Source organism: Phyllosticta citriasiana (assembly GCF_038021145.1).
Source record: "Phyllosticta citriasiana strain CBS 120426 chromosome Unknown IWZ02scaffold_3, whole genome shotgun sequence".
Taxonomy (NCBI): domain Eukaryota; kingdom Fungi; phylum Ascomycota; class Dothideomycetes; order Botryosphaeriales; family Phyllostictaceae; genus Phyllosticta; species Phyllosticta citriasiana.
Genome location: NW_027117280.1, coordinates 1,114,516 through 1,141,152, shown reverse-complemented (window position 1 = coordinate 1,141,152; position 26,637 = coordinate 1,114,516). Strand labels below are relative to the sequence as shown.

The following is a 26,637-nucleotide window of genomic DNA, read 5'->3' as shown; positions in this document are numbered from 1 at the left end:
CCGATATGAGGGCAGGCATCTTCTCCTAGTTTGAACCGAAGATGGTCGGATAATAGTAGGCAAAGAGTTGCATCCATCTTGAAAAGAGAACCAAGTCCGTGGGGGGGAAGCGAGCTTGGAAGACGTAGCATTTTTGCTGAACAGGGCACGGTATCTCTTGACACACATTGTCCTGCCCGAAGCAGCACGAGGAGGAAAGAACCTGGTTGCCCAGAAAAAAGTGGCTCCAATGTATTTCTAAACGCAACACGACGGAAGGAAAAAAAGAGGACCATCTAGCCGACGGACCACATATGTTCGTACCAAAGCAGCCGCAGCCGCAACGAGTGTGTGAGGACACACTCCAAACCCTACCAGACACACACCCAGACACATAAGATTCAAACTCCTCTGTGACGTCAACATGCCTCATTTATTTCAGTCACTGACTGACTCATCAGTCCTTCAAAGCGTCACAACAACCTTCTTTACGCTGACGCCCTGGCGCTGTATATCCAACCCCTTCTGAATGCTCTCAAGCCCGTGCCCGACGACCAGCGGATCCGGCTTGGTCTGCAGCTTACCCGCCGCCAGCGCCTCAGGGACGAAGCGGCCCCAGACGGCTTCGGCGATGTCCGCGTTCTTTGGGAGTCCGAGCGTCATGGCGATCACTGCAGTGCCCGATGGTCAGTCGTGAGAAGGAGGAGAACGAGGTAGCCGCAACAGCAGGAGGAGAAGAGAAAATAATGAACGACGCACCCTGCACAACAACGACAGTGCCCTCAAGCCCCTCCGGCGGCCGCTGCGTCGCGACAACCTTGGTGCTCGGCGGCAACCCAGCGTTGACGGCAACGCGCGCAATAGTCCTCAGCGTGTCAGGGCTAGCAATGGCGTCGAAGAACCCTGCCAACGGCGCACCCTCCTCATCATTCGCCTTCTTAATCGCCGCAACGACAGCGGTCTCGGCGTCGGCGGCAGCGTAGTCGAGCACGACGTCGGCGCCCAGGCTGCGCGCGTAGGCGGCGTTGCGCGCCGACGCCGTCGTGACGACCTGCAGGCCGGACGCTTTTGCGAACTGGATGGCGGTGGACCCGACGGCGGATGCGCCGCCCCAGATAAGGACGCTCTTCTTGACGCCGGGCGGTGGGGACAGAGTCGGGAGCGGCAGGGCGAGGTGCTCGGACATGTAGAGGGCGGCGGCGGCGGTGCTGATGGCGACGGGGAGAACGACGGCGTTTTCGAAGGGCAGAGAGTCGGGTATTGCTGCCGTCAGGACTTCGAGGCCGCAGGTGTAGTGTTGGAAGGCGGACGAGGCGGGTTTGCCCGTTTGGAAGGAGGCGGAGAAGCTGTTGTTGGGTCAGTCACCTGTCAAAAGGGAAGGAAGCCCTTTCTGTCTAAACCACGACAAGGTGTCGTATTAATCCCCATTCAAACATGTGCCGTCTCGTTGCTGGAGACTTGTGTGGGAGCTAACAGCAGCTACGGTAGCTGAGCGCCATTGCGAAAAAGAAGATGCAATTCCATTCAGGGTCGACATTGGGCAATCAAGACATGTCAAACTCACCGAGATCCTGGACTTTCCAGTCAATAGGCTAACGAGCAACAGTCAGCGTAACGCCAGGCACAAATGACTGATTGGAAACGGGTAGATTTGATACACACATTGATCGCCACAGCCGCATTCCTCACCAACACCTCTCCCGCTTCTGGCACAGGCATCGGGGCATCAGCCACCTTGAACGGCGTCTCCCTTGGGCCAGTGAGCCAGCAGGCTTTGTTCGCCGGGACCGCCATGTTGTTGCTCGCTGCTGCGCGTAACGTTAAAGGTGATGTAAGTTCCCCACAATCAGACAGACAGACCCTTTTTCTCGAGCTGCCGCCGCCGCTGGCTGGCTGGTTGGCTGTCCGGTGGCTGGCCCTTTATATCTCGAATCGGGCTACCTATCGTCCCCGCTGGGTGGGACTAGTTCGACCGTCGTCAAGGAAGGGGAGTCTGGGCCTATGGTGTGCGACGGGTAGGCAAGACGTCCCGGACCTAGGTGACTGACGATTTCTGCCGAGAAATTATGGTAGTGTTTCCCGCAGGAGTCGGGCGATCCGAAGATGGATGTCATTGCGGCAGGCGGTGACATGCACGCATGCGGTCACTTGTGTCGGTTTTTTTTTTGGTGTTCAGCTTTCATTCCACTCCGATACAGGGAGCGGCGGCGGCGGCGGCGGCGGCGGCAACGGGGGGATCGCAAGCGATTTGGGCTAGTCGCGTTCGAATAAGGCCGTGAATTGGATTCGCGCAGGGTGTTTTTCGTGGTGCCTCCCTGGCTGGCTCTGTCATCCCTTGCCCGGCTCTGGAGAACTTTGACTTGCTTGATTGCTGGCTGGCTGGCTGGCTGACTGGCTGACTGTCACCGCTATCCCACAGAGATTTCCAACGGTGTCTGGAAGGAGATAGGGAATGAAAAAGTTTGTTGGAAATTCTTTGTACAGTACGGATTAAAGCTCTGAGGGCTTTTCACTGCCTCAAAATTTGCGGTATTGCAAGTCAAGATGATGGTCTGCGCAATCTCAGCCCTATGATCCTGCCAAACGAAAGAATTGACATGTCTGATTGATATGCTAGGATTTCCAAGTGATGTCTGTTGTTGCAAACTTGTCAACCAACACTGGCCCACTCTCCATCGGCAGTAACCCTGGATCTCTCTCTTTGAACCATCTGAGCTCACTTAGGTATCTCCCGGCCTAGACAGAAGGAAGGAAGTTCGCAGCCAGATAGGTGCCCGCCCTCTTCGTGCAAGCCCGTGCCTGCATCCCCTTCTCGTTCGCACCATAGCAATTGTTTCCGCCCAAAAGGCATGAGAAAGCATGCACAAAAAGGCCCAAGTCCACGGGATCAGAGATGCTCTGACCACATGTCCGCGTCGCAACTGCCAACGCAACCAATCATCGTGCTCCGTCGAGACCCCAAGCGGCGGCAGGCGGACGCCGAGGTCGGTCAAGCCGATGGCATGACGGCGGACGGGGACCGAAGGGCCCGACGCAACGGGGGTCCAAGCACGTGAAGCCCGAAAGTCCGTTCCGTTGGGTAGGTACAGTAGGTTCCCTTGCTTACATAGGGTAGGCGGTGCTGACACGTTTGTCAGCCCCAAGAAAGACGTGGTCCCTGTATGTTGGCGAGGGACCGGAGGAAAGGAAAAAGAGGTTGTGCAGCTACCTAGGTAAGAGCCGCCAACGCTGTCTAGCGTATCCGTCTGTTCCGGGCGGGCCCTCGTCCATGTTGGATGTATTGCGAGCAGGAAGCGTCAGCGTGGGTCCAATGCCAAGTCGCATCCGAAGGCTAAAGCGAGACGGTGGGGTTCAAAAATAGAAAAATCATTCATGATTCGACTGTGGGCATTATTTTGGGTGCGCATAGTAGTACAGCAAAACGTTGAGAAGAATGAAGACATGAATGCTCTCGCTCAGTCCCAGTCGATGATTTCATCAAACTGAGAGCTGCATTTCCACTCGAGTCGAGCCGCGGCAGTTACACATTGCGCAATCGCAAGACTTCGTATCTAGAGGAGAAACCTGCAGCAAGAACGAGGCGGGTGCTGCTGCTGCCGTCTTCTGGGTCGTCGGGATCGAAGCTTCGACGAGGCGGTGTTGAATAAAGAGCGAGTCGGGAACGTTGCATGTGAGCGAGCTTCTTGATCCGCGCCTTTCCAAAGCGATTCATCAGGACCTACCCTACCTATGCACCCCATCGCCCGCAGTGATTGCCGCTGCCTGCCTGCGCGCAGCGCGCAAAATAAGCTTGACTCAGCTGCCGTGCGGCATGAGGGTCATGATCATCATCATGATGGCTAGGTCGGTATCCACCGCTGTGCACCAACCGACACAGCTGCAGCGCAGTCTGACTGTAAGCATGGCAGAAGCCAGTTTCCATCCACAAACTTTTTTCTTTTTTCTTTTTTTTTTTTTTTTTTTTTCTGGTTCAAATGGATGGCCCTTTTTGTGAGTCGAAAGCGCTCCTGGGGGATTCGGCATTGTCGCAGCTCGGTCGTTGACAGCCCGTGTGGAGACATGAACTAGCAGCCATCTGACTGCTTCCTGACGACATGTTGACCATGCCACATTGAATTCTTCAAGACGAGGGGCGGGCCGTCTTGTAAGGTAAGGGTACTTTGGGTTGCTGGCTCGACGCATGCGCGGAACGGCTCTTCGGCTGCTTGACGGCCATGCTGCGGCTCAAGCTTTCGAGTGCCCTCTTTGTTGCAGCAGCCTTGCAGGAATGTGAAAATATGACTCGGGGTCAAAGTAAATATTTACTGCATCGTAACAGACCCAACAATTTGTGTGTTTGATGTCGGGATTCGCGTCTAAGAATTGCCAGAGCACAGAGCGTCGCACAAAGGCTAGCTGGAAAGGGAACTCGCCGGCGCCATTAGCCCCCCGCTCACCATCAATATAACCTACTCCAAAAACGCTGCAAATAGAAGAGCGATTGAGCATAAACATAAGCTCGAGACATTAGGCACATGACCGCCCTGGCAAAAAACATCAAACGATAGAGTTGAACGCCACATTCCTCGTAGACTGGTCATGGACAATGGATGGATTCGTTCTCGAGGATCGCGTATCAGACGTAGCTCGTTTCACGTCAAAACCACCAAAGAGGATGTCATATTCCTCTTAGTGGTCCACGAAGCCATGCGTAGGAATCCGAGAGAAAGTGGTTGGTAGACTCGCTTGTCAGGCTGGCTCGCCTGGTTTAGGCGTCTTCAGCTACGTCCGTACTAAGCGGACTGGTATTTCTGACATGGTGCCGAATCAATACCTGTGATTGTACAGGTCGGCTTGGAACGATACATGTCGATTCCCCCACGGTGTATCGTCTTCGGTTCGGCATGGTCGCGGTGGTGGGCGCTGCGACACGTACGGATTTGACCGCAGCGGATGGGGGTGCTCATAAGGCCACGACTCGACCATTGTCTTGGTCGTTACTTGTTCAATTGACTCGTCCGACGAAGGGCAATGGACCGTGACCAATATTGGATATGAAGTAAAGGGTGTGGCCGACTTGTGTTTGTCGAGTCGCTTCTGATGGTGGCCGAGGGTCGGGAAGTCACTACTAGAGCTGCTCGAGTCTGAGCGTAGAGAAGTTTGGGCGAGACTTTCGGAACACGACACCCAGGCTGGGAATCCTTGTCGAAAGTCAAACGGCGACGATATGGTGCACTCAGACACTGGCCGTGAACGTGTGCCTTGAGTCTGAGGGCGAGGGCGAGGACGTCCTAGGTAGGCTGAGAATCGGTTGACCACATGGTTCGACTTTGTCCGTTGTAAAATGGATTGTACAGCCGAGTTTCGGCGGACAGGAGCTGGCTGAGAGTCGGGGGGCAAGCTCAGCCTTCGTATTTTGCCATCTGGCTCGAGCTCCCGAGGGCCCTGAGACTCTTGAGAGAAGATGGCTGATTTTCGGTTGCTCGGTCCTCTGGAGGTCGTGTCTGTGACCTTGGCCACGAGGTTGTCCAAAGAGTAAAAGGCGCTCGACAGGCGCTGCATCTTGACATGCTAGATGATGATGATGATGATGATGATGATGATGGGAGCTGAGGAATCGGACCGGAGCTGGCCTTGGAGTAATATACAGAGATATGCGATCTTGGAAGCAAAACAAACCCCCGCTTTGAGATCCCGCCTTGTGACTGGATGCTGACAAGCACCCTTGAGAGACCTAGCAAACGAGATAGCGGGCGGGCCTGTGGTTGTTATGATTTGGGAGAAGCTGTGTCTTGACGATTGAGCTGTTTCATGTCAGTGGGAGGTGTTGCAAAAGGAAAGACGGCGTCATGACGCGGTGTCGTGGGATATGCACGACCAACATGTGCATAGGACGATGGCATCGCAGACAGCACCTGTGATGTGGACCTCTCAAAAGGGCATGGGCAGATGTGGGATGCATGGTTCCTGGCAGGGAACTAGGAAGTTGTCGAGTGAGCTCGCCATTCCCGCGCAAAAGGCTTTCAATCCCAGCCGCAGCCTAAATGAGATGCCTTATCGATGAGCATCTAGATGGTGTCAAACCTTGGAACGTCGACGAATTGTTGGTGGCAAGTGCCGCAAACGTGACAGCCGGACTGATGGAGCAACGGCGTCACGTCAGAGTGTTTGGGGGCAGGCTGACGGGAGGAAGGTCGTATTATCTGCCGTGAGAAAAAAGAAACATGAGCGGCATGTCTTGAAGATGACGAAAGAACAGAACCTGTCTGGGTAGATCGGGTTTGACCAGGGAGGGACTCGACCATTGATAGGAGTCGGGCGGATGTTGGTAGAGACAGGACAGAGTGCAGCAAGGCAAGACAAGAGAGAGAGAGCATGACAGAGGTAACGGGCGTGCGGCGGGAGCTAGTCGAAGCTTGTCGGTGGGGATGACAAGCAAACTCGGAGTGATTATTGCAGTCGGGCCAAGGGTAGCTAGCTGCAGAGGAGCGGGTGGTTGCCCCTGCGATGCAATGCAAAGAGAGAGAGAGAGAGAGAGAGAGTAGAGGAGAGGAGAGGAGAGAGTCGTGGGATTGTCGGTGCCGAGGAATGCGAAGATCCAAAGATAGACGGCGACAGCCGCAGAGGATTGTGCGATGGGGGCGTTCGGTAGTCACATAACTAGGTAGTCAGCGGTCGTTAGTTTGTGGAGGAGGACAGGAGGACAGGAGGATGGATGGATGGATGGATGGTGGAGGTGGAGGTGGAGGTGGAGGTGGTGGCGCCGGTCACTCCAGGGCTCCAGGGCTCCAGGGCTCCAGGGCTCCAGGGCTCCAGGGCCAAGCGAGGCTTCCACGTCGAGACCTCTTCTTTCCCACCCGTACCCAGACCCAGCCAGACCCAGCTCCCGTCCCGTACCCATAAACATGCCCGCCTCCCCCCAACCCAGTTCAGTCCAGTTTCATCCACTTGGCGGCCCCCCCCCCCCCCCCCCAGGTCTGTCTTTCACACCCAATCCAACCTCCCCCCACCCACAAACCGTCTCACCTGTTCCGTTTCCATCTCTCCGCCCGCCGCCACGCTATTTACCACCCGAGCCGCTCGCTCGGTCCGCCCGCCTGAGCCATGAAGAGGAAGTTTTCCCTCAACCTGGCGCCTCTTGTAAGCCTTCTTGTCCTCATCCTCTCCCGCCATGTCTGCCGCTCACCATGACCCGACCCAGAAGGTGGCGACCAAGGCCGAGACCAAGGCTCTCAAGGACGCTCTGGCTACACGCGACATCATTACGCCTCTCTCTCCTCACGTAAACCGCCGCATCCTTTCCCAAAAGCTCGAGTCTGAGCTCCGCGCTGCTTGCGAAGCCATCTTAACCCACACCGACAATTCCTATGGCGTAGCCGCCGCCGCCCAAGCTGCTGAACAAAAGGCCGAGACGCAGGCTTTGTACAGGGCGAGGAAAGCTGCCGGAGCCGAGTGGAACAAACGCAAGGCCGAGCAGGAAGCCGCTGTCGACGCAAAGAATGGAGCACGGCGCGAGAAACAACACTCTGACCCTTTCGCGCAGCTCGCGCCCAACGTGTACGCGTACAGGCCGGACGCGGCTTTGAAGGACCTCCTTCCCGCAGACGACACCCCAAAGCACCCGCCGCAGCCCAGGCCATTGTCCGAAGCAGACACAAAGGTTGCCAAAAGAGAGTTCCGGCCGTCGGAACGCACCGTCGATTCAAAGCGAGAGAAGCCCTTAGGCCGCAGCACAGCCAAAGATGGTGCCCGCGAGAGACCGGGGACAGGCCATCTGGCGCGGGATCCTGAATCACCCGACTCCAACTACTCGACGCCGTTGAGCGGCTCAACGGACATCCAGCGGCAGTTTGGTTCGACAGCCATGACTTCAGCCGAGCCTCTGTCAATCGCGTCCAAGCGAAACTCACATCACATATCATGCGACGAAGACGCTACCAAAACCGAGGCAGCTGCTGTGTCGTGGATGCGTGAGGAGGGCAAACGTCTGAAGGAACAATCTACCGCTCAGACGCAACCACAAAGGGAACCACGTAGGTCTGGCAGCATTTCAAGGAGTGTTCGATCGGAGATTCGAGACTACTTCCGACCAGGATCGTCGATAATAAGTCGGACCACCTCCAGGGAATCCCTTTGGAGCAGAAACTCTGACGCTCTTGGCACCCAACCACCTCCATCCCACGGATGGCGAAGCTGGGGATTTCAACGAAAACCAAGCCAGGAAAGCATCAGCAGCCGTCGTGCTAGTACGTTCGGTCGCACGGACAAGGCCTGCGACAGCAAGAAGGAGATCAATCTTAACCGAGAACTGCCTCCTCTTCCTAGTCTTGATCAGTGGAAAGGCTCAGAAACCGAGGCCGACGCGCAAGCTAAACCGACAAACCCAACCCACATTGCAAACCTGATGCAAGCTCCCAAAGTGCGGCCAAGGAAGGATCAGAATCAGCGAATACAGTCTTCCGAAAAGACAAGGCAGCGCCCGGTCGAGCCTAATGCGCACAAGCCACCCATGCCGCGTCCAAAGAACGGCAGGCGGAACATAAGTACCGAATCCGAAGTGTCGATGCACTTTGGGCCTCGGGGTGAGACTGAAGTTCGTGACATGGGCAAAGTTGATCTCGATAGAGTCGTGTCAGCCATGCGCTACGGGGGCAAGCCGAAAGTAGACGGCAACAAGAGCAATCCGTCACTGGTGGACAGCGGTCACGGTCAAGACGAAGCAGAGCCCAGCCGCAAACCAAGCATGAAAATTAGCGTCGAGCAAATCAACAACAGCGAGGCACCCAATTTTAGTAAAAAGATCACTCCCGAGGTCACTTCACCACTCGCGGCAGTGGACACATCACAGTACAAGAACAAGGTCGAGATCAAGACGAACTCAACAACCAACTCTTCGCACAACATGCGGGGTTTGAAAAAGGCCTTTAGCAGTCTTCTCCTTGGCAACAAGAAGGACAGGAAGAACGAGAACTGGATGGACGAGATTGAAAAGAACGGCGTCAAAGGCGGCATCATAATCCCAGACGAGGTTGCAGGCGCACCCGTCGTGCGGTACTAATTGCTGGTACTAATCGCGCACTGTTGCACATCCTACGACTACTACCACCACGACCACTACTACATGGCACCACACGATACCACTCATCTGTCATTCGCTTCCGGGAACTCTGTGTGTTTTTTCCTTCTTGCTCAACTTTGTCAGTCGCCGAAGAAAAAAAGGGGAGAGAAGAGAAAGATTTCGGGCTCGGGATTGCGCGGTTTTTTTGCTCCCATCATCTTCGGGCACTTTGGGCCTCTTTTTCTTGCTTCTGCTATGTTTGCGCCCACTACTACCGTCGCTTCCTGACACGCCCCTCTCCAACCAACCACTTGCTAGCTTGGCCGTCGTCGTAGTAGTGTAGATACCCTGTATCCTCTTTTTTTTTCGATTCTTTTCTTCGTTTCTTTTCGTCCTCTTTTTCCTCTTCCTTTTCTTCTCCTTCTCAATCCCCGGGAGCAGGCAACAAGCAGTAGTAATCAGAGCATGAGCGACATTCATCTAGCCGTTGTCGTTGTTGTCGTTGTCGTCGTCGTGCAAATGCCGGCATGGCTGCAGACCGTGCCAGCCGGACCCAAGCGACACTTGACGTCTCCCTCGTTTGTTTACGTAGTACATCTCACGTCTGACCCGGCAGTCATCTGAGTCACGATGGTGCCTCGTCTCTGTCTACTTCAGACCAGCGACACAATTGGCCGGTCGGTCGGTCGTTCACGCCGCCAGCCCTCTCTCCCTTTCCTACTCTTTCTTCACTCTTGTTGCGCAAAAGATACCCATCTAGGCACCTACGCTATGCTCATCCGCCACCACCACCCACCCACCCACCCACCGTCGCCGTCACACTCACCTGCCGTCGCTCCTTATCAGCCATCCACCACTTTGCCTTCCTCCTGCCTACCGATCCGACGTACATGGCTACCGGTTACCCTCTCACCTCACCCACCGACTTTCCATCGGCTCCCACACAGCAAAAGCGTGAGTGCGGTTCGATTTGTGGTACGAATATGAACAATCGAACAATCGAACGAAAAAGTAAGAGGAGAGTGATGGATGCATGCATGGATGCATGCATGAAAACAAGGCGCCCGCGGCGGCCTCCGCCTCGTTGGCGTCAACGAGTTTACGGTCGAAGCCGAGTCGTATGCACATGCGCGTCCGTGCATTCGACGTAGGTAGGTGAATGAGGAGGTAGGTACATGTAGGTAGGTGGTGAGGCGGATGTTTGGTCATTTACTTGGGTACGTATGTAACCATTGATGCATCTTATCCACTCATTCACTCACTCACTCACTCACTCATTCACAAGCCCAGTTCACGGAAGAAAATAAACTGAACGTTGAAGACGGTGATGATGATGATGATGATGATGATGATGATGATGATTATGTACTCATTATTATACATCAACTACAGCAAGCGACGGCGACGGTCAGTCAGACAGACAGATATCAGATGCCTGCTGCTACTGCTACTGCTGCCGTCATTTAACGCCATTCTACCATGAGTGTATGTGCATCTGTACATGTGTGTGTCTAAATGCTTTGGTGCCGCGCCATCATCCCTCGCCACGTTTTGTCCCGTCCCCATTTCTCTCATCATCCTCATGTCACCACCACCTCCTCCTCCTCCAACATCCCCGTGTCAGGTTCCGCCGCCCGACAACAATGCGTGCAAAGAAATACTTTTTGTCCAACATTCCATGAGCCAAGCGCTGAAGAGCAGAAAATGGAACCTGCAAGGGAAAAAATTAAGTATCCGTCGGGGAGGTAGAGGAAGGGTATGCGGGTTGGTGGGAGAAAACCCTATGCATCCATATCCACGTCCATCGACTCCGCCGGATGATGCGGTGAAGCTTCTTGGGCGTTGGGCTTGGTTGTTGTTGTTGTTGTTGTTGCGCTCCACGCGTGACTATTAAAATCGTACTGCAGGCCGCGGTTGGCTTGGGCAAGGCGGATGCCGAGCCACATGATGCGCTCCGTGCGGCTCTTGACCGTGCTGGCCAGCTCCAGCACCCTCTCTTCCTCGTCGCGACTGCCGTCGAACCAACCCTCGGGGTAGTAGGCGTGTGCCCAGAGCTGCCCGCGGATGAGGTAGTCTTCGGGGAGCGGCCGGCCGTCCTCGTGCACCTCGCGAAGGAATACTGCAGATTCGACTTCGGGGCAAATGGGGTCTGCTCTGGCCAAGGTGTTGAGGAAGAAGGCCAAGTCGTTCCACTGGGCCTGCGAGAAAATATACATTGTATTGTTGGGAAGCGAAGCGACCTGCGTGAGAAAGGCAAGCAAAACGTGCAAATGCGTCAAGACGTTCTTGTCTCCGAATCGCCGAAGGACGACGTCAAGCGTGTCGAAAAGTAGACGGCAAGCCTGCGGCAGGGCAAGAGTGGCGTCGAGGTCGAGCTCCAGAGAGTCCAGGGGAAGTTCGCTGGTCGAAGGTGTGTGCTGGTTTGCATTTTGGCGCTCAGTCGTTTTGTCGTGGCGTTCGTTGATTATCCTATGTACTTGGGCAGAAAACGCCCGTCTTAAGTGGTTGCTTTCGGTGCCGTAGTCGAAAAGGCCGGCAATGTTTGCCATGGCGATGTAGGCGCCGAGCTCCTTCCACTTGGAGGTGTAACGGCCAATGGCGCTGTCCAGTTGCCGTGTAAACTCTTGGACTGCTTGGTCGAAGCTGTCGCGCCAGGAGGGTCCTCTTTCGAACAGCAATCCGTGTGCTCTTACAAAACTAGTTTCGACGGGAAACGAATGAGAATAGGCTGTGCTCTGACGGCCAAGAATCGGATCAAAAAGTGTCATGATGGATTCTCGCGCGCTCATGAAGGGATGAACGCACGTGAGCGAGCGGCAATAGAAGTAAAGTTGCTGCAAAGCATGAGGCCTTGCGAGAATCGCAAGATGATGGTAAAGACGGCCCACGGAAGGGCTCTTGTCCGCGGCTTTACTGTACCAAAACCTCGCCACTCCAGCCCAGGTTTCTCGATCGCGCAAGTCTTCGTCTTCAATGGCCATACGATAACGACCCAAGTCGCCAAGGCATTCTATCCAGGTATCCTCAAATGCAGGAACCGTCTCGTAGAGCAAGGCCATCATTTGATACGCGAGATAGATGAAAGTCAGCATGTACTCGAGCGATTCTGGCAGGCGATGCCTGAGAAGTTCTAAAAAGGAATGTATGCCGTGCTTCCACATGCGTGCGGGCATCGAATACTTGGCAGCCAGGCGACGAAGGGCAGGACTGGCCGAAGGATGTTGCGAGGCCAGAAAAAAGTCGTGGTGCTCGTTGAGAAGCGTCCTGTGCAAGGCGATGAGAGCTTGCCAATGGTCAGGTGCAAGAGGGGGATGACGACCTGAGACGGGGTCTCTCTCAGCCTGGGCTTGGGCCTTGTCGACGTGTATGCACTTGGACTCGACCATGGTGAGACCGGCATAGATGCTCTTGACTTCGGCGGCCAGCTGCTCCTGCGAGATTGGTCTCGAATCGGGTTGCAAAACTAGACCCGGCCATCGAGAATCCGACGACAAGGACGACCCTCTCGGCGACTTTGAAAGCGGAGGAGCAGAAGACTCGGATATTGACGGAGATGGCGTGTCTGGGGGTTTGTTGGACACGAAAGAAGTCTTTTCATGGTAGGCAAGTGGAATGGCAGTCTGGTAATCCTGATCCATGTCCATGTCTACAATGACGGGCTCTGGGTGCTCAGCGCCCATGACGCCGCCTTTTCGGGCAGCATGCTGGAAGTGCAGGGGATTGCGCGAAGACGGCTTGGCACGGGCAAAGTCGTCAGCAAGGCGCGTGGTTGGTGGCGGCGGTGCACTGGCGGACGCGTCGAGAGTCAGACGGTTGATGTCCGGAGTCGACTGCTGCGAATGAGGGCCTGCATATTTTCGAGGCTGTTGCTGGGCAGCCGGCAGAGTTTTTCTGTGGACCGGTGAGTAAAAGGCAACAGGGTTTGGGCAGATGGGCTCAAGCTCACGCTTTGTGCAGGGCCTCGGCGCGAAGCAGCTGGGTGGACTGGGGGTTGCCCTCTCTCAGGCCGGAACCGGAAATCTGCGAGCGGTGGTCGTGGCGCACATGGTTCAACAACGAGTCGAAGTGGTCGAACAAGACGGGGGCGTCGCAGTAAGGACAGGCGAGAGAGTCAAAGGAGGTGGTGAGGGGAGGAGCTTTGGGGGGCGGATGGGCTCTCAAATGTCTCGTGTAGCGAGTAGAAAAATCGAGAGCCTCGTTCATTTCGTTACAGTCCGAATTTCAACAGTCGTAGTCGGCGCAGATCGTAGGGTCGCATGCAGCCGGGTTGAGGATTTGACGACCCGTGTTTGGGCCTACCGACGAAGCATCCGGAGAGAGTGAGGGAGGGACTGACGTCGATGGCGCACGGGACTTGGTGGGCTCGGGCCGGTCGAGGATGGGGGCGGAAAAAGGACGACGAGGACTTGGGAGAACAAAACAAGGCAGGCCGGGAGGAGGAGATATAGAGACGGAGAGCGAAGGACGGGAGAGGCGTGTCAGATGTAGGTAATTCGTCGAGGAGGAGGAGGAGGAGGAGGAGGAGGATGATGATGATGACAGTGACGACGGGCCAGGCAGGGCAGGGCAGGCAGACAGGCAGGCGACTGCGGCCGGGGGACGGGAGCGAGAAGTGAGGTAAGGTAGGTAGGTAGGTAGGTAGGTGGGTAGGTAGGTAGGTAGTAGGCAATTGAACAAGGCTGGGCGGCGAGGAGGAAGAGGGAGAAGAAGAGGATGAGGAAGAGGAAGAGAAAGAGAAAGAGAAAGATGAAGACGAACAGATCCGGCGGGCGTTGGTTGCCTTCCCGTCACGCCCGCTGCTGCCTGGCAATGCCCATCGGATGTTTGTCTGTCTGTCTCTCTGGGTGCAGTGCAGGGCAGCACAGCACAGTACAGTACAGTACAGTACAGTACAATACAGGGCAGCCCCCAACTTTACCTTTTGATTTACTGTACTTTACCACCAGTCACTCGTATTCTTTGCCCCATCTGGCCTAGCGAACTTGGCCCCCATTGGATTCAACCTCGATCCATCCATCCATCCATCCATCCATACGCTCCTCCCCTCACCGGTCGCCTTCCTTGTCCCAGCCCTATTCTATGTAGCTTTTAAACTGCTTGTTTGTTTGTTTGTTTGTTTGTTAGAAAATGTCTGCTATCTTCTCTCTCCAACTCACTCTGCATGTCAGATTATCAGAGAGTCGTGTAACTCTGCCCCGCCGATTCCTTGCCTTGCCTTGCCTTGCCTTGCCTTGCCTTACCTTGCTTCGTCACATTCCATCTAAGCTGTGGTGGCTGTCCGTGCCATGTGGAAGTCTTTTCTTATTCTCCGCCAGATTAACCCCCACGGTCAAGTCAATCTGATCTCCATCTCGTTCTTTTTGCCCGACTCAGGGTTGCTCAGCAGCTCGAGCGACACATGTGTCTCGCATCTTTCGCCCATCTGCAAACTAAAATTGCCCGACTTGCCACGGCCGACCCCGGTTTCGCTGCTCGACTCCGAGCTGTCTCCGACACCACTGTTCGCTGCTGCTGATGCTGCTGCTGCTGCTGCTGTGCGCCTTGCGTACTCTCAGAACACAAGCACACACGTAAAGCTTGACCGGCCTTCTTAACTAAGCGACTCTTGGTCACAAGTGCAGAAGTCGGTCCTGTGTAGCTACTACGCGCGCGCGAGCGGATGAGGCAGCGAGCAAGCAAGCACACTCTGTGTCTCCCGTCGTCTCGTCATGCCGTATTATCATCACCCCACACCCCGTGCCGCAACAGGATCGGATAGAGGGGAAAGGGCGTGGCTCATGTGGGTCAGTGGTGCGTGCAAGCAGAGCAGCACGCACGGTAGAATGGAACCACGCTGACGGGTCACTCAACATGGAGGCAAAGATAGATAGCCCCAGCCAGCCAGCCAGCCAGCCAGCCAGAGAAGTATGATGTGGGCGGCCTCTTCCTCATCCTCCTCTTCTTCCTGGCGGGGCGGCGGCGGCGCAGGGTGCTACTGCTGCTCGTCACCAAAACCACCAACCAACCAACCATCCAACCAACCAACCAACCAAACTGCGGCTCGATTGAAGAAGCCCTTTTGGCCCCCGCGGGCGGCCGCCTTCGTGAAGGGATTCTCCTCCTTCTGCTGCCGCCACATGCTTCTCGTCGTCGTCGTCGTCTTCGTCTTCGTCGCTTGTCGTTTGCTTCAAATTTTTTTTTTTTTTTGTTTTGCTTTTTTGCCTTGGCTTGGCCTGCTGCTGCTCCTACTGGCCTAGGCCTGATCCACACTTTCTTACACCCACTTACACCCATACACACACACACACACACACACATACACACGGCAGCCCGTTAACATTGCTGCTGCGTTCTGCCTTCTGCGCTTTGTTGTGACCTGTCGCATGGGCGTCGATGACCTGTTGTTTCTAGAAGCCCGTCACCACCACCAACTCATCATCCTCTTCATTCTTCTGTTTCTTCTTAGGCAGCCTGATCGTGTATGCCTTGTCGTCGTCGTCGTCGTCGTTGCTCACGCCAAGCTCATCTGTTGTCTCATGGCGTCCGGTGTTGGCTCCTCCTGATCGTCTGTCCGTCTCCTGTCGTCGCCCTCACTCGCCCTCTCTGTTCATCTCTCCCCATCCCCCCCTTTTTTGCACGCACGCACGCATGCCCAAACCAAGGCAAGACAGCCAAGAGCAAAGCTACATGAAAAAAAAAAAAACGAGGCTGACAGACGAGACGAGACGGAAAGTGCTGCCTCGCCTCTAAAGGCTCGCACGCCTTTCTCGCTAGCCTGCCGGGCAGTCTCGTCTTCGGCAGCCACCAAGCCAGCTAGCCAGGCAAACACGTTTGCGCCGTGCTGTCCTGCCCTACACTGCGCTGCCTTGTCTTGCCTTGCCGTTCAAGCATACACACAGTTACGGCACTTTTTTTTTTTTTTTTTTTTTTTTTTTATATGAGGCGAGGCTGTGGCTGTTGACCTGGCAGCCTCCATCCAACTAACCGATGAATGATCAATCAAGTAACCAACTCACCAACCAACCAACCAACCAACCACTCACAACCGCTGCCATTAATACAGGTAGGTAGAAAGGCACGCAGGCAGGCACGCAGGCAGGCATGCGGGAAGAAAACCCAACTTGGACCGAACATCAACCCAGCCCACCCAGCTACATGTAGCCAGCCCGCCTCATCAAGAATCCAAGCATCTGTTGTGAACGCTTGACTGCCAACCTTGCCCTTTGCCCACTCATCAGTCTGTATGTCTGTATGTCTGTCCTTCTGCCTGTTTGTTTACACACGCCGCCTCCTCGCCACATCCGGCGGCGAGTCCGTACGTCGAATACGGCGTGGACGGCAAACCCGGCGCCGAGGCGACGGCGACGGCGACAACGTCATCAACATCGTCGTTGTCATTTTTGTATGTGTGGAATCAGCAGAGGCAGAGGCAGAGGCAGAGGCGGCGAGGTGCTGATGCTGGTTGGCATGGAGACAGACAGACATGAGATTGAACAGGGAGCCAGGTAGGTAGGCAGACATCAGATCCACTTGCCTGATTACATGCAATCCAACCAACCAACGCAAAATCTAGCCAGTCGGTCAGTCAGGCAGACAGGCAGGCAAACAGGCAGACGGGCAGATATGGGGCAAAACGCCCCAATCACAAAAAGTGACAGACGCCGGACGGACGCCAATGCTCTCGATTCCATCATCCATCGACCACAATCGGCAATTTGTATTTGTATGAATGAACGACCATGACCCAAAAGCTAAAAATCTGCCACTTCCACGTCCTTTTCTTCTTGCCCTTTCCCCCCCTGCCATCCTCAACTCCAGAAGATACTCGCCGGCTATTTTTAGATCTACATCTATCTGTTTGCCTGCCTTGTGGCAGTCAGACTCGTGGTAGCCTACGAGGAGAGGAAGAAACGGGTGCGGCGGTCTAGATTTTCTGGACTGGAATGGATGGATAGGTAGGTAGTTGAATGCGTGCGTGGCTTTTGATTTGGTGACTAGTCGTAGGGTTTGGTCGAGGTTTTTTTTTTTTTTTTTTTTTTTGGCTATTTTAACAGGATGATCATTTGGTTTTGAGATGGCAAGGGAAAGATCGAGATATAGGAGAGGTGGTGATGTTTAACAGTCCGCGTCGCGAGTGGCAGGCGTTTGGGAATGGAGAAGGGAACAGAGTGGTGCTGCATGGGAAAAAGCGATTTGCTAGCGCATTGACACACCCACAAAAGGTTAGGAATGACAAGGCTTCCCTGATCCATCTGCTAAAACTAGCACAGCACGCCCTCTCGCCCTTTCCGAAGAAGAGCCACGACCATCGTGTCGGAATCGGATTCCGCACATACAACACGATGAATTCGACAATTCTCAATCCTTTGCCCCCCCCCCCCCCCCCCCCCTTTTCTCCTCATCTACAGGGTAGATGTGAGGTGAGCAGGGCCCAACGAATCGACGACGACGACACTGTCTTCCCATTAGTCTCCGAACCTGTTGTTTCTTCTGTTGGCGGCGAGATGGAGCCACGAGGTCGAATCCTAGCGCGACCGTTTCGCTTGGTGGTTTGTCTTTTTTTTCGAAGAAGGGGGATGGATGGTCAAGGTCTGTTGGACCCCCATCTATTCCCTCGCCCCACCCCCCATTGCTGAGCTGTTGATGTTGCTGAGGGAGTGCTTCTTGTCTCGACAAGCATAAAGCTCGCCAAAGACGGTGTAGATTCTCTTCGCTTCTATCTCCTTGATTTCAGACGCTTTTGATGTGCATTTTAGCATGTTGATAATGCTGGGAAAGAGCTTGGTCGTGCATGTCTTTTTCCTCGGCACCTCCCTTGTAGTGTTAGTGGTGCGCAGTGCTGACTGAACAACGTGAATACCAGATCACCTCATTGAAGAGAAATAAAAATGAAAAAAATAAAATTGAAAATGAAAAAGCAAGCTGGGCGGGAGACTTAAACGAAAAGATGCAACAGAGAGAGAGCCTTGTCTGTTCACCAGCCCAACCAGAGCCATTTTTCCAATCATGTGAATGACTGCTCTACCCGATGGCTCGTTCCAAGGTGGGTGACTTTTGCCCATGAGGCTTGCAAAATAGTCAATTAGATGTGAGAATGGAAGAAGATATGGAGATGGAAGACACAGTGCACTGCGAGTCGTCCTCTCCCGTCGTCGATAGCTATTTCGTCACGAATGAGATTCCGGAAAGCCTTGAAGAGCGACTGCAGGAGAGGAAGGAAGGAAGTGGTATGCGTAGGCCGATGTGAGAATGCTGGGGATTTCTCGGAATGGGGGTCTATTTTGGACACCAAGAACGCGCGAACATTGCATGGAGAAGGAGTGTCACATTTAACAGATCACAAATAAAAGTCGTCTTCTTCTTCGTGTAGGCGAGTGAGCAAATAATATTTTTTTTTTTTTTTGTGATTTGATGGACGTCCATTCAGGCAGGAGTCAACCAAGAAGAGGAAATCGGGGCAACGAAATAGATGCAGCCATATATGTGGGGTCCAAAACAACCTTGCTCTTGCTGAAACCGGCACTACTGTTGGAGTATCACTTTGCACATGAAAGCAAGCCCAACTGACCACCGAGTCGATCCCTCTTTCAATTGATCTGGTACAAGGCTGGAGCTGACGACCAACCGCGCATACGACGAGCACGGAAGGTGTGTTGCTCGTCGGCAAAGTCAAGACATGCCTGCAGAGAGCAGGTGGAGGTGGAGGTGGAGGTGTATCAGACGCACATGGTACGGCCCCACAGCGGCAAGTGGGTGTGTGGGTGGGTGGATGGGTGGGGAGGGAGTGGGTACCACGCATGGCTGCACTCCTCAAAAAGGGAGGCATCAGTGGTCGTTGTCAACGGTAAATGAGACCGCAGTGACAAAGCCAGCTAGCTACGTGGAGCAAGGCCGTCCTGCAAGAGGCCGGCTCGCCTATGTAGGTCCGGATACATGCCAACCAAAGCAGCATTCCTTCCCCTCGCTGGACCGCGCAGGTACCGCAACGTGGCGGCCAGTTGAGTCATCGTTCGCTTTGAGGAATAGAAGCTCCAGCCTTGCCTCTCATTGCTTTCAAGTTCGTCTCTGTGTTTGTGGTCCTCGGGCAGGTAGCAAGGCCACGAGGCGTGCGGTGCTCGACGAAAGACTGACTGACTGATGGCATAGACACTTGGCTGCAAACGGAACAAACCTAGTTTCCAATACCCACGCACCTACCGGCTTTCCGGATACCATGCCTCGTTTGGAAACAGTGCCTTGACAAGTGGACCTCTGCGAGTGCATCACGTGGAGTAGCGATTGCGTACTGGAGTCGCAGCCAGAAGGGATGAAAGTAGTTTGTTTTCCAATCCGGCAATTGCATGTGTGAAAAGAAAGAAAAGCAACACTTACATGTACGCAGTCTGGCCCAGCCTCTGGCCAGCAGTCGAAAGATGTCGGCGCTTTGGATACGCAGACATCACGCGCGCAAGCAGCCGGCGAGGCTGTGGAGGGTAGCAGCCCCTTGACTTCCGCAACGCGCCAATGAAAAGAGAGTGTAGCAGGCCGGGCTTGGTGCGCTTATCAGAGCTGCAGCGCCGGCCTTTTTGGAACATGGCAGAGTAGGTTTGTCGGACACTTGGCCGGCGAAGCTCCCAAGAGAGAAGCGAAGGGGGGCGCTGAGAGCACACAATCGCCATGCTGCTCCAGACTTCATATAGTTCGATCCTCAGTTGTTTTACATTCCGGAGCGCAGCTGGGAGGGGAGGGGCGCCAGTCACACCACCATCACGTCCGCAGTCGTAACCTCGCAGCGAGCAACCGTCTGGCGTCCAATCAGCAGCGAGCAAGGCTAAAAGCAGCGTCACTCGCGCTGTAGGGGAACGATCGCTCAGCGTTGATGATGGGCTGCGACGAGAGAGTCCGAATGAGCACCTTGTTTTGTGAAATGATCGGCCAAATTGGCGGCAGCGTCGAGCCAACGACGTCGTGGTGTTTGGAGGCTGTAGTTACGGCTGACAGGGGAGGCGGGTGCGGGGTTGCGGGGAAGTGCTTCACGCCACTACCGCACTATCCTTTCTCACCTATGGCATGACATGGAGCCCTGTGAAATGGTCCTCCTGCAGCTCATGTGCTTCTTATAAGACGGTGCCACCAATGTGGTGACAACCAAGGTCTCCCTATTCCCCCTCTTGGACTCTTCTTCTGCCTCATTGCTTGCCATCTGAAAGCCAACCAGACAGACAGACAGACAGACAGGAAGACGACCGGCGCCTCAGCCCGAACGCATCCTTAATCCTTCCCAGAACAGCGAGGTCTCTCCTTGCCTGCTACCACTGGCGTACCCTCCAGTTAGCTCGTGACCAAACCTTCTCATCACCTACCGGTACCTGCTCTCGACAAACCCTCTCCACTCCATCCATCTCATCCAACAAGCCAAAAACACCAACCAAACAACAACACCACCAACACCCACCATGGTGCTCCTGCAAACCTCGTCCGAAGTCGTGGCCATGGGTCTTAACGCCGCCGCCTTCAGCGTGGCCGCCTACCTGCCCCTCCGCTACTTTGGACCCAAGGTGATGCCCCGCCGCGCCGCTCGCATCGCAGAGAGCCAGGCCGCGCGGTCGGCGAGCACGACGGCCATCCCCGGGGCATCCGCCGCCGCCGTCGGTGGAGCCGCAACGGCCGGCGCCCTGGCCGGACAATCACACGGCTGGCGTGGCAGCGTGGCCGCGTTGCTGCGTTTGGGCACGAGGGGCCGTGGCGGTGGAAGCCTGCGGGGCTCGTAGACTTCGTGTCTCTCGCGAGGTGAGTTTTCATTACGGCAGAGGCGTCTTGACATGGTCGTCGTTGAGTCTGGATGGGTGCTGACTGGGCTGGCTGAGCAGAAACGACACTACCATGACGCATCGCACAACCGGCGATGAGACGGAGACACTGCTCGGACAAGACAACGGATGGTGTGCTCGCAGTCGGGGTGCTCAGTGATCGGTCATCTACACCGTCGTCAGCTTTGATCTTTTTTCTTCGTCATGTTTCGTTGCGTTCCGACCGACCGACCGACCTGGGACACTCTTTGTGTTTTTTTCCAACCTTTTGATGACTTGGCCGTTGGGGTCTTGTCTTGTCGTTAGCTTCACCCGACATATGTGATAAACCCTTTTCTTGTTCCACCTCTTCTTTCCTTGCTGTCTTCATCCTCAGCAGGCCGCTGTTGCATCAGTTGGTCCGTTTGTCGTCGTCGTTCCCCAAGCTCGAGCGCAAGTCCACAGAGATAAAGCCATCATGTAGAGCTAGACCCAGACAGAAGAAGCCAGTCAGTAGCAGCAGCAAATGCTCGTCGAGGCATCGTTAGCCCCATCCCATCTTTGCAACGTCCACAAACTAAGGGGGAAAAAAAACTCTCCAAAAACTACTGTGACGAAGAAGATACAGCACGCAAAAGCGTTGAGAGGCGGTTATTCGGCGCCTCGCCTTTTAATGTACGTACCATTACCCCCTCCCTACTCCGGAGCGCACCGACCTCACCCGAGCCTTCCCGACAGCCGACGATGATGGACCAGTGGGGTTGTGGGGCTGCTCCACGCCTCCGCCGCTCTGCGAGCCCGGGGCACGATTCCTTCGAACAAATGAAAGACAGTGAGCGCATCCATCCGACGAGGCGTCGTGATGCCGTTGTCCGGTGGGAGTATTGTTGAGAGGGGGAGTGGTGCACGGCAGCAGGGGGTGGGAGGGGGATAAGCCAAGTTGGCTGCTGCATGCTCAGTGTGCTACGGGATGGGAATGATTGGTATTGAGTATGGCCACCAGCTACTCGATTGCTTGATTCTATGTTCCATCACTCCATCGAATCCGTCTCCATCAATCGTATGCTGCGCTGCGCGCTTCGGTTTGCCCGTCGGATCATTCGGTTTCCAGCCAACGAAAGCCATTCCCAATGCTGGGTGGCTCACTAGAGCCAACGGCGCGTTGCCGCTTTCGCGTCTATCCCATCCACACACATATAGATCATGCAATACACCGCACATCAACTCAACCGGCTTCTCGTCATCTTCATCCACACCAGCCCCGCCTGTCTTCCATCCTACCGTATGTACGTACAATGGCCAGGCGCCCACGCAGAGCACCAAGCTAGGCCAAGCCGAGCAATCAAGACTCATCTGGACGCTATACGACATGACGTGACCGCGCACCACACATCTTGCTGGCTAGCATGCTGAATCGTTCGCCCAAGCAGAGACACGGCGTGATTGGCGAATAGGCGTCTCCAGGCCAATCCGCCGCCGCGGACGCAGGTACAGCGCGCTTCTGCTGCTGGCCGCGGGAGTGCAGGGCGGCACCTCCGCTGGCTGCTGCGAGGTATCACGCGGTCGGCCAGTTCTTTGACGTTTGGCGCCGTCTGTTGGGGAGTCTAAAAGAGATTGGTCGACACCACGCATTTTCTGCTCTTTTTGTGTTCTGCTCTCAAGGCTCTTCACTCGCGTTCGACGACAGATGCTGCGTTTCTCTCGTTTTCTGAAGCCCCACGCGCGGATTCCACCTCAGCCTCTGCGTCCGCGTTCTCGTCACTCACGCCCTCGCCATCGCCGCCCAACCGCAGACCCTGCCGGACGAAGAAACTGGCCGCCCAAGCAACGGCAAAGACGGCCGTCAGGGCAATCCACACGGCCTGCGCAAACGACGCCACCGTCGCCGCATAAATGGCATTGAAGACGGTGGGCGCAACGACGCGCGCCAGAGCGTGCAAGAGGCCAATGGCGCCCAGCAGCTGGCCCGTCCGGTCCGGAGGCACGTGTTTGGTGAGGCTAGACTGCAGCGTCGGGCTGCCGATGCCGCCGGCGGCCGCAACAGCGCTCGAGATGAGGAAGAGGTTGGAGCTGCGCGATAGCGTGTACCCGAGGTAGCCCAGGGTGTCGAAGAAGATGGAGACGCGGATGATGCCGAGGTCGACGGCGTCTGCGCCCGCGGGCGGCCGGTTGTTGGTTCGTCCGAGGCCATCTTGGTCCCCGCGCGTCGCGCGCCCGCGGAAGACGCGATTGATGAGCGGCAGGACGATCAAGAGGAAGAAGACGCGGCTGCCGTTGGAGATGGACACTAGGCGCGACGTCTCAAAGTTGGACCAGTTGAACATGTGGCTGGTGTAGATGATGGTGACGTAGACGGCGCCCATGTGCACGCCAAACACGGTCGTGTCGACGGCAGCCAGCAGGAGGAGGTTGCGGCGCAGCGCCGGACTCGTCCCGCGGCCCTTGGGAAACAGCACCTTGAGCGGCTCGAACAGGTTGAAGTTGCGAATCTGGTTGATCCAATCAGACGACGGCGGGATGGCGGCGCGCTCCAGTGCGTGCTTCTCGCGCGCTGCTGCTTGACGCGCTTTGGTAAGAGATTCGGGGACAAAGAGGCCTGTGAAGAGAATAAAGGCAATGTGCACGCCAATGGAAATGTAAAAGATGGAAACAATCGAGCCCATGGCCTTGATGAGGTACGCGGATACAATGGGACCAAGGGCTATTCCTGTAAAGAGCGCGCCATGGAAATACCCAAAAACCGTGCTTCGACGGTCCACGGGAATGCAGTCCGTGGCGTAGGAGTGCGCAATTGCCATGGCTGCGATGAAGGAACCGCACAGGCCCTCGACCGCGTACGCAGCCAGGATCCAATTCACGGGGAACTTGTCTGGAAAGTTCGCGGCGCAAAGAATGATGGCGTCGCCAATCAGCATGCCCGTGCTGGTGATGACGATGATTCGCAGACGCCCATAGCGGTCCGAGAGCGCACCCAGCTTCGGTGATGTGATGGCGCACAGGATTCCTGACATCAGGTTGCCGTAGAGCGTGAATTGGGCGACCTGGGCTGACACCTCAGCCGAGTGACATTCGGGATTCCCGGTGCCGACATCGAGGGGGAGGTTGGCCAGAATGGGATTCGAAATGGCTTCGTCTGCAAAGTACCGGCGGCAGATGAGCGAGATAATGAGGTTCATCTTGGGTACGATGATGCCAGCATTGGCCAACGCAGTAATGAAGAACATGGGAAGCATCCAGTACACCTACAGCAAAGGCTATCAGTACAAATACGTCGTTACAAGCGGAACACATGGACTACTGACAGAAGGCCGTCTATACCATGGCAGCGCCGCAAATTCCGAGTACGGGGGCGGTCGGTCGTCGTCGTCGACCTTTGGCAGCAACGGAGCGCGTTCATCTTCTGTTCCTGTCCGGCTATGAAAACCACCGACAGAGGACACGACCATATCTTGACCATCATGGAGTCCAGTAGGCGCGGCGTTGCGTCGAGCTCGAACAGCAATGTCGGCGGCAGCGTCAGCCTCGAAGACGGGCTCGTTTTCGACGGTCATGGCGGGATAAAGATGGCCTGGGGGCTGGAGTCCACTGCCGAACGAGGTGGACAACAGAGCAACCAGGCAACAACGAAGAAAACCAAAAACCCAAAAAAAAACGGGCGCGAAGGGAGCGTGAAGAGATGAACGGCGCAGGTAGGGGGGCCAAAAAGAAGAAGTAGAGCGCATGTCCCCCAAGAAGTACGGACGTGCGTGTTGCTATCAGCAGCACTCGTCGACTTGATGGCCTGTTTCGGGACCAGGTAGCGATTGGACAGGCGTCGGAGGAATCGTCTTGTCCAGGTTGTTGGGCGTCATGGGCACCTGCTGGCCGGTGATTTGGTGCGTTTCTGCTTTGCGACACGACACGGGACTGTCATGGCGTCTTCTTGTCGTCACCGTCATCGTCCATCTGTCCTCTGCATCGCAATCCAACTCTGCCATCTGACGTTGGCCCCGCCATGTGGGGGTGCCCTCCCTCGGCTTACAAGAGACTGTCGGATCCAACACTCTCTCGCCGTCTTACGATGGGGGCCATCAGAGCATCGAGCGCAACTTTTTTCCTGCATTTTGGGCTGCATGCCCGCGTCCTGAAGAGCAGGGTTGTTCCTTTCTGGTGACCTTGTAAACACACGGTACTGACGCCCAGCGGACACGGAAGCGGGACCGAAGTTCAGTCTTCTCTGTCGCTCCCGAGAGCTTGTCCGCACCTCACTCCAACCCACATGCACCCAAATTCCATATGCCCTAGATAAAAATACAAGTTCCTTGCAACACTGTTCGTCCGCCAGGGCTTACGCTGATCAATCAAAGACCGGATCGCGGCCCTGCCGGTTCCCGTTCCCGTTCCTCTCTGACATTTGTAATCCGCCACATGTACCGTTCGTCTACGCAGCCACAAACTGCGACACCCTTTCTTGCTGGGCTGCAAAGAACTTCTTGCTCTCTGCGCAACGCTCGCTGACACAGCCAGGGCACCTGAGTCCCATTTGTTTGCTGCAAGCTTGGCCGCTCTCCAGGTGAGCCTTGGCGATGTCTGCCAATGCCTGGATGAAGACGGGACTGCCGTTCAAGCTCTCGGCCCGCTTGACATTGCCTCCTGCCTCCTCAGCTTCGCCGATTATCTCCTTGTCGAGTTCGTAGAGCGTCTCAATGTGGTCCGAAGTGAATGCAATGGGCACCAGAACCATGTCTTTTTGGCCCTTTTTGATGTAATCGTTCACCGTGTCCGACGTTTGCGCCCCCAGCCACGCAGAGGGTCCGACCTGCGACTGCCAAACAAGACGGTAAGGGTTCTTCATGCCAAGCCTTTGCATGACGGCATACACAGTCGCGGCGACTTCCGCTGGGTAAGGGTCACCTACGGCATGTCAGTCTCAGCTCCAGCCAACATACGGGCCGCGGGAGGCTTACCCCTGTTGACGACGCTCATGGGCAAGCTGTGCGCCGAGAACAGCAAAACGACCTGATCTCTCGTCTCTGCTGGATATTCCTTCAGCGTGGCCTCAATGTTTTGCGCGAATGCTTCTACGAGGCCTGGATGTACCGGCCATCGATCAATCACACTCCACGTAATTCCTCCTTCTGCTTCGGTCTGTCCGTCGTTTGCCCTCTTGCCCTCTAGCCGGCCTCTCCACTTCCACAGCTCATTCAGCGACGAGCCGGTCGTGCTACACGAGTATTGCGGATATTGCGTAAACGCCACAGCCCTACCTCCCCGTCCTTTGCCAAAACCGTCGTCAAACAGTCGCTGGTACATTTCTTCCGTGAGCGGATTCGCGTAGCGGAAGGCTACGTAGGGCTTGTGGGGTGCCGTGGCGGGCGAAATCTTGTCTAATATCTTGCACATCTCCCCTGCTTGGTACTCAGACCATTTCCGAATCGGAGAGCCTCCACCAATTTCAGCGTATTGCTTTTGAATCTTGGGGGTGCGACGCGTCGAGATGAAGGTCCCGAGGTAGTTTTGGAGGCGGCCGAGAGGGATGAGGTCTCCGTCGGACTGTCGGACTCGTAAGTAATCATTTGTGGAAGTAGTCGGCCGTAGCGCAACGTACAAATAGCCTCTTGAGAAAGTCTCCAACTTCGTCCAGCGTCGAGGGGCCACCCATGTTCATGAACACCATGGCCGTCGGGCCCTTGGAACTTGTCGCATCTTGTGTTACTGGCGGTACGGTCGCGAGGTTTCTTTGCGTCGCTGCCGATTCCTTGTATGCGGTTCTTTGCCACAAGGACGACGTCGGGGCAGCTGTGTATCTGGTGATTTGAGCAGGAGAGGCACGCGCAGTCATGCGCGCAACAGGAGCTCGAATCGACATGTTGGAGGAGAAAGTGGCGGAAGAGA

The 26,637-nt window shown here is 55.5% G+C and overlaps 9 protein-coding genes across 9 annotated transcripts; 3 read left to right on the top strand and 6 right to left on the bottom strand.

Moving 5' to 3' along the window:
* Positions 1 to 444: 444 nt before the first annotated feature.
* On the bottom strand, positions 445 to 1,773 carry IWZ02DRAFT_430779 (zinc-binding oxidoreductase-like protein CipB; the record flags this gene model as incomplete). Its single annotated transcript, XM_066766104.1, is given in 5 exon segments — positions 445 to 650; positions 739 to 1,325; positions 1,345 to 1,369; positions 1,544 to 1,571; positions 1,642 to 1,773. 5 exon segments carry the CDS (start codon positions 1,771 to 1,773, stop codon positions 445 to 447), a joined length of 978 nt encoding a protein of 325 aa, XP_066625244.1.
* A 3,012-nt stretch (positions 1,774 to 4,785) lies between these two features.
* IWZ02DRAFT_430778 (uncharacterized protein) lies at positions 4,786 to 5,520 on the bottom strand (the record flags this gene model as incomplete). The annotated part of the gene is made up of 1 exon (XM_066766103.1): positions 4,786 to 5,520. One exon carries the CDS (start codon positions 5,518 to 5,520, stop codon positions 4,786 to 4,788), a length of 735 nt encoding a protein of 244 aa, XP_066625243.1.
* An 86-nt stretch (positions 5,521 to 5,606) lies between these two features.
* On the bottom strand, positions 5,607 to 6,472 carry IWZ02DRAFT_180789 (uncharacterized protein). Its single transcript, XM_066762288.1, has 3 exons — positions 6,261 to 6,472; positions 6,043 to 6,161; positions 5,607 to 5,762 (listed from the first exon to the last, which is right to left on the bottom strand). Exons 1-3 carry the CDS (start codon positions 6,333 to 6,335, stop codon positions 5,693 to 5,695), a joined length of 264 nt encoding a protein of 87 aa, XP_066625242.1. The 5' UTR covers positions 6,336 to 6,472; the 3' UTR covers positions 5,607 to 5,692.
* A 447-nt stretch (positions 6,473 to 6,919) lies between these two features.
* IWZ02DRAFT_180721 (uncharacterized protein) lies at positions 6,920 to 9,061 on the top strand. Its single transcript, XM_066762287.1, has 2 exons — positions 6,920 to 7,098; positions 7,160 to 9,061. Exons 1-2 carry the CDS (start codon positions 7,063 to 7,065, stop codon positions 9,014 to 9,016), a joined length of 1,893 nt encoding a protein of 630 aa, XP_066625241.1. The 5' UTR covers positions 6,920 to 7,062; the 3' UTR covers positions 9,017 to 9,061.
* Positions 9,062 to 10,781: 1,720 nt separating this feature from the next.
* Positions 10,782 to 13,474, bottom strand: IWZ02DRAFT_180664 (uncharacterized protein). The gene is made up of 2 exons (XM_066762286.1): positions 12,963 to 13,474; positions 10,782 to 12,907 (listed from the first exon to the last, which is right to left on the bottom strand). Exons 1-2 carry the CDS (start codon positions 13,217 to 13,219, stop codon positions 10,798 to 10,800), a joined length of 2,367 nt encoding a protein of 788 aa, XP_066625240.1. The 5' UTR covers positions 13,220 to 13,474; the 3' UTR covers positions 10,782 to 10,797.
* A 4,890-nt stretch (positions 13,475 to 18,364) lies between these two features.
* Positions 18,365 to 19,352, top strand: IWZ02DRAFT_180620 (uncharacterized protein). The gene is made up of 2 exons (XM_066762285.1): positions 18,365 to 19,079; positions 19,142 to 19,352. The coding sequence occupies exons 1-2, from the start codon at positions 18,672 to 18,674 to the stop codon at positions 19,268 to 19,270; spliced, it is 537 nt and encodes a 178-aa protein (XP_066625239.1). The 5' UTR covers positions 18,365 to 18,671; the 3' UTR covers positions 19,271 to 19,352.
* A 1,078-nt stretch (positions 19,353 to 20,430) lies between these two features.
* Positions 20,431 to 20,745, top strand: IWZ02DRAFT_488209 (uncharacterized protein; the record flags this gene model as incomplete). The annotated part of the gene is made up of 1 exon (XM_066769439.1): positions 20,431 to 20,745. The coding sequence occupies one exon, from the start codon at positions 20,431 to 20,433 to the stop codon at positions 20,743 to 20,745; it is 315 nt and encodes a 104-aa protein (XP_066625238.1).
* Positions 20,746 to 22,430: 1,685 nt separating this feature from the next.
* Positions 22,431 to 24,314, bottom strand: IWZ02DRAFT_488208 (tetracycline-efflux transporter-like protein; the record flags this gene model as incomplete). The annotated part of the gene is made up of 2 exons (XM_066769438.1): positions 22,431 to 24,005; positions 24,066 to 24,314. The coding sequence occupies 2 exons, from the start codon at positions 24,312 to 24,314 to the stop codon at positions 22,431 to 22,433; spliced, it is 1,824 nt and encodes a 607-aa protein (XP_066625237.1).
* Positions 24,315 to 25,183: 869 nt separating this feature from the next.
* Positions 25,184 to 26,584, bottom strand: IWZ02DRAFT_372563 (uncharacterized protein; the record flags this gene model as incomplete). The annotated part of the gene is made up of 3 exons (XM_066764642.1): positions 25,184 to 25,656; positions 25,710 to 26,295; positions 26,351 to 26,584. 3 exons carry the CDS (start codon positions 26,582 to 26,584, stop codon positions 25,184 to 25,186), a joined length of 1,293 nt encoding a protein of 430 aa, XP_066625236.1.
* Between the last annotated feature and the right edge of the window lie 53 nt (positions 26,585 to 26,637).